Below are 6,000 nucleotides of genomic sequence, written 5' to 3'. Positions count from 1 at the left end.
TTAAAATACCCAACTTTACAGCAGAAATAAACGTGTTTACAGCCTGGTACAAAAAATGGTTTTGGTCTCTATAGCTAATTTCCCCTTTCATGACAACTGTACGGGGGTGAATTTTTTTTTAAAACTCACCCGTTTAAATTTTATGTAGCCGTAAAGTTATGCATAATGAAGGATAGGGCTGCTTTGAGTGACAGGTCCGCCAGCCGTTAGGTGGCTTGTTTCAGCCATTCGGCCCGCCTCTTTACCCATTTTTGATTGGCTGGGAGTTAGGCAGCGTCACGTACTGCCAAGATGGCGACGGCCGGAGCGGCTCACTTTGAGCTTCAAAACCGCTCTTCGGGAACCAACGGGTGACGTCACGGTAACTACGTCCATATTTTTATACAGTCTTAAAACATGTCTGAATTTAGCACCGTTAGGAGAATGAAGAGCTGCTATGACATTATTCGTTTATCCTATTGCTCTGTTTGCAGGTAAGAAAGTGTATATGGACTTAAAATAAGTGTCATATTAATGTGGGTTTCTATATTTTATGCTCAGCAGGGCTTAGGGAAAGGAGTCAGCTAATTTGCTAAATTAAGCTAGTTGTCTGGGCAAGCCAATTTTGCTTTTGTTTTCTGTGATGTGAGTGCAGTAACCGTTATTTACATAGACTGCATTTGGCAATGTATTGGTGTTTATTAACGTTAGCCACACCAGTGATGTGATTTCTGAACTTACCAGACTGTTCTGACTATTTGTATTATTATTACCCACTTAGTCATGATATCCACATTACAGATAATTATTTATCAAAAATCTCATTGTGTAAATATTTTATGAAAGCACCAAGATCATCCTTACAATATTGTCGCAATGTCAATATAGAGGTATTGGTCAAAAATATTGTGATATTTGATTTTGTCCATATCGCCCAGCCCTAGCTCTAGGCAAAGGTAAATTGTATTTTTTAAACTATTCACAGAAAATTTATCAATTAATCAAGCAAATAATCTGCAGATTAATTGAAACTGAAAATAAATGTTAATTGCAGCCCTAAATTGATTACTTCTGATTATTTATTTCCAGTTGTAGTTGTTGTATCTAATAGGGCTGTAGTCTCCTGGTCGACTGGTCGATTAGTTGGTCGATATGCTCTCGTCCGATCAAATTCTCATTGGTCGAATAATTGCCGTATTACTTTCATAAGGAGAAAAGTGCTACATCAACAGCCTTCCAGGATTAATCCATCATTTCTTGCAGCGGGAGGGACAGACAACAAATTACCTGTGAAAACAGGTGTATTCAAAACACCCCCGTTGTTTTCAGAACTTTGAACTCGCCCAACCTAATGGAGACCACTAGGTCCTAACGTTTACCAAGCGTTTACTGAACGTACTGAACGTTTACTAAATCAGTGTATCTCCTAAAATTATAACAACAAGAACTCCCGCCAGGCCAAAAAATAGTTTTTAATGTCAAAAATAACGCCAAATATCATTCGGAAATCAGTAGCGTTTGGGAGTCTTTGTGCGGCGTTGTCATGGATCCATGGGCGTTGTTGCGTTACGTGAGTCTACCTCTGTGTCGTTGCGTGGGAAACTATTGGAAGCGTAACTCCGTCAAGGAATACGGCATTGCATAGTATGTTTGCGTAGCGAGTGGGAAAGAGTGAGCGGCAGGAAAGTGACGGTGGATGTGAGCGGAACAGAGGAAAAGGTTAGAAGTAAATTGTCAGTCTGGCAGTAAATGTACAGTACAGACTCCAGTGTAACAGTTAATAAACTCTAAAAAGTCAAGTCTGTTGTTTCCCCAAGTGCTGGAAAAGTGAAGGGGGTTAGCTCCAAAGTTAGCAACAATGGGTCAGCCCAAAACCAATGAAATGCTTTTTTAGAGCATCTGTGATATTTGAGTTTTCATTTGTCATCCGTCACAGATGTCACTGATGCTGCATAAAGCCCCAGAAAACATTTAATTAGTTTGAAAGTTGACTCAAAAATGTGTTTTTCTTCTTGTTCCTTCAGTTGGATGTTTGACTATTCAGAACAATATATACACCATGTGTGTTTTCACATTCATCTGCCGAAGGAGGAAAGTTTCTCAATACTCACCTTAAATCTGAATTTTATGGAGGAAAAATGAGCTCATGCCATTTTTAAGAACTTAAATGAGGAAATAATTTTTGTGGAAAAACCAGACCAGACACAAATTATTGTTCAATGCATTGCATTTTTATATGTCTTAAAACATGTGTGGAGGGATCTAAGAATAAAGCAAATCATAAAGTCAGACTTCTTAGGAAGTAACTGGCTTGTTCTAATGCCATTTATTGTGCAGTGAATATATTTCATAAATGGACAACAGTATGAATGGACGCCTATGAACTGCCTAATTAATCTGTTTTCATAATTACCACAGTTCTCAAATATTGTTTTAACAAAATAAGCATCATCCTCATTATGTTATGTAGCCAAACAGAGGGTTGAACATACTACTCATTCTTTAATCAAATTACTGTAGCTCTGATCATGGAGTTAGTCTTGCCTCATTAAGTCTCACAGTTAGCAAAATGACTACAGTACAATATGTTGCTCTGGGGGGGGAAAACACAATTTGTGTATATTCACCTAGCCTACGACCTCAGAGAGCAGTGCCTGCAAAATATCGATCGGCAACAGAATGTGTACCTGTCATAAGCCTGATCAATAAACCAGCAGCAAGGCCATGAAAAAAAATCCATATAATTTATATCACATCAGCAAGTCATCCTTGGGTCTGTCTGTCAACCGGAGTCAATGAGTTCTGTCAAAGATCTGCTGAGAAGGTCATTTAAACAGAGAAATTTAGTGCATTGGTAAACCTGAGTTGTTCTTACCAGGGATTTCTTTGATTTTTGTCCTCACTTACTTTTGTAGTATATGCTGAATATATTTGCTGTCATATACGAGGGTAAAAGACTCAGAGAAATGAGCTATGAGTGTCGCCCCTTTTGCCTCGTCGAAGGAAACGAAGCTACCAAGCAAAGACTTCTTTCATTTCTGTCTCTTGTCTCTCTTGACTGTCTCTCTCCTATAAGTCTAAAGCTTGTAGAACTGATTCTGAATTGCATAATTTAATCAACACCAGGATTAAAAAACCTGCCTCTAAAGAGTCTGTGCTAAATGGAAAACTCTGTGTACTTGACCTGCCCCTGTCCACAGCGTGACTGTAAGCTGATCAGACAGATGCCGTATGCAGTAGGGTGTACTCTGTCCCTCTGCCCCCCGCATGTGTGTATGTGCATTAATGCGAATGTGACTTAGTCTTTAATGGCACGGTGAGGAGGCTACCTGAGATACGAAGCAGTTGTTAAGAGAAAATGATCAAAGAGACAAAACTGACAGGCTTACGGCAAGGCTAAACTTCATGTGTGCTTTATGTGCATTAGACACACTCATGTCCAGTGCAGTTCCACAGTATTGTCAGTGAGATAACTTAAAAAATGGAAGACAAAAAAACTCTCAGTCTCAATGTCTAAATAATAAATGTCTCAGTGAACTGAAAATTCACTCTGTAACTCTGCATGACTGAAGAGTCTCTGGAACCACGCTGATATTTGATACGTTCCATATTCTATTTCCTACTATTACATTTCCATGAAAGGAGATGAAAACATCCAGTTTCAAAGTCGCTACCGGACGAACAAACACTTTGAAAACAACCTTATGTAAGTGCCTTCTCAGTGGCTGTTCAAGTATGGCTATATACACATTTAGTATGTTGTATATCATATGATGAAACACATTGCAGCATCGTGCAGTGCATCTCTTCTCCTCTGCATGGTGTTACCCTCATGGCAGCGAGAGCAGCACAACAGCACACTCTGACCCACATACTCCACTCAGAAGCCTCTTTCTGAACCACACACAACTCGCAAGAGATGCACCAACAGGTGATCTAGATCTTCATAGAAACGTTGTAGTGGATGTTTGATTCCTACCAGAAGAAAGAGGAAAGTCTGCACACAGTGTGTTCTTCTTTTTTCTTTCTTTCTTTCTTTTGTACATTGTTTCTTTGGTACAGCACCTGTTTTAAAGTTTTTTTGGATGTCTACACACACCTTTTGATTCTTACCAGAAGCCGTTTTCATTGTTTCTCTTCAGGGCAACAAATTAGCACCACTCCCCAGCCAAATGCTGGTAAAAATATGCAAGTGTCTGGTAGATTTGCTTCACTCACCAGCCAAAAAAAGAAACAATGGTAATCTGTTGAGCGGCTGGTAAAATTTGAACATCACTCGCCATTCTGCCAGTGGACAAAAAAGTTTTGCACTCTGTGTCTGTGTCTGCTGGCTGTTTGAGTTTAGCCATCAGATACATATTTTCTTACTGTATGCAGTGTCAGAGTGTAAAGCTGAGACTCTGATAAGGGTTTGTTTCACAAAACAGATTTGTAATGAAATTCTTAGATTAAGTCCTACGTTGATTGATGTAGTCACAGTGTCTCCGTAACAGTAACCCCAGGTGTGAGAGTTGATGGATCGCATGTGAAAAAAGCATATGTATTGCTTTCCTGAGATTTATGTCACCTCATTATTCGGAGATGCAGGAGAATCCAATTTATGCCTGTCTCAGTTGTTTCATATTTATCCTTTCTTCACCTGACATCCACAGAACGATTGAAGTGAAAAGGTGGAGAGAGAGAGAGAAGGAGAGAAGTGGAGAGCATGTGGTATTCATTGTCTCTCGAGTGCTATTTCTAATTAAGAAAAGAGTTTTTTTTCATTCACTGAGAAAAACATTTATTTGCACAAGTTGAAAAGCAAATCTCTTTTTACACGGATGAAAGGCGCATTAAACAGGAATCCTAATTGTCCGCTGATTTCCTGCCTACTAATCCCTCATTTCAAGGGTTTTTTAGGACACCACTATTGAAACTGTGACTCTCCATTCCACTCCATTATCAAGTGTACGAACTAATATTTTATTTTTTCCAGAAACTTTTTACTTCCCTTTTTTTCTCTGCCTTCAAAACTGATATTTGTTTGTCACTGTGTTTCTTCTCCTGTGTCCTCTCTAGATGCGCGGTGTCCGTCGCGACACTGGGTGTCACGCGGACACTCCTATGAAGAGCGAACCATGAGGAATCCAAAGTACTGTGTGGTCGCTGACTGTCAGATGCTGCTTCTGAATGAAGAGGAGGTGGTGAGGAGCAGACTGTACAATCTCTAGTAGTCTGTCATGTCCTTCTGTGTCACCGTTGTCTTTCTTGTCTGTCTGTTTCTCCACTTCATTTTCTAACACATTCTTACAGTCGTGCAGTTCATTTCGAGATTTTTATTGGGAGCGACGAGGACGGACAGGATTAGGGATGAGTATATTAGAGGGAAAGGTCAGGTTGGACGGTTTGGAGAAAAGAGACGTGTGCAGAGGGGAGATATTGGTTATATTGGGAGAAGGATGATGAAGATAGAGCTGCCAGGCAAGAGGAAAAGAACAAGGAGGTTTATGGATACGGTGAGGGAAGACATGGACATGGACATGGTTGGTGCGACAGAGGAAGACGCAGAGGACAGGAAGAGACGGAAACAGGGATTGATGTGGCGACCCCTAACGGAAACAGCTGAAAGAAGAGAAGAAGTCTGTTGTTGATGACTGCAATGTGTCGATTTGTCAGTGAAACATTTAATTTAGACTCAGTGGAAAGGCTATGGTTTTAATCACATTTGAAATATAGCTTATTTACACAGCCTAGGCAGGTGCACCATGTGGACAAGTCTGATACTTGAACATCAACACCATTCATTAACACTTACACCTCATATTGCCCTCTTTTCTCCTTTCCACTGTTGCTGTGTTGTGGCCTCCCATTGCCTCACTTTGTTAATAATTCATCCCACAGCGGAGACCAGTAGCCAGATTATGCAGAGCAAGCTGAGTCTGGCTCTCTTTGCCTCCATTGTTTTGATTAATGTCACGCCGGATTATACAAGTTTCTGTGAGATTAGAAGTCCTGTTAAGAACAAGTCAGGAGTCAGCAGGT

The 6,000-nt window shown here is 40.2% G+C and overlaps 1 protein-coding gene across 10 annotated transcripts in view; it reads left to right on the top strand.

Annotated features, from left to right (window-relative positions):
* The first annotated feature begins 322 nt into the window (after positions 1-322).
* The window catches only part of LOC122968108 (disabled homolog 2-interacting protein-like), a 149,602-nt gene continuing 143,924 nt past the window's right edge, over positions 323-6,000 (top strand). For 5 of the 10 annotated variants that reach the window (XM_044333059.1, XM_044333058.1, XM_044333063.1 and 2 more), the window contains exons 1-2: positions 368-473; positions 5,038-5,162. In XM_044333059.1, coding sequence (XP_044188994.1) covers positions 437-473; positions 5,038-5,162 — 162 coding nt within the window. In that variant the 5' untranslated portion in view covers positions 368-436. The other 5 variants (XM_044333069.1, XM_044333064.1, XM_044333061.1 and 2 more) reach the window with 4 other exon arrangements.

The sequence above is a fragment of the Thunnus albacares genome, chromosome 18 (genome assembly GCF_914725855.1).
Source record: "Thunnus albacares chromosome 18, fThuAlb1.1, whole genome shotgun sequence".
In the NCBI taxonomy this organism is placed as follows: domain Eukaryota; kingdom Metazoa; phylum Chordata; class Actinopteri; order Scombriformes; family Scombridae; genus Thunnus; species Thunnus albacares.
The sequence above is the reverse complement of the archived record's forward strand: the minus strand, read 5'-3'. Positions and strand labels throughout refer to the sequence as shown.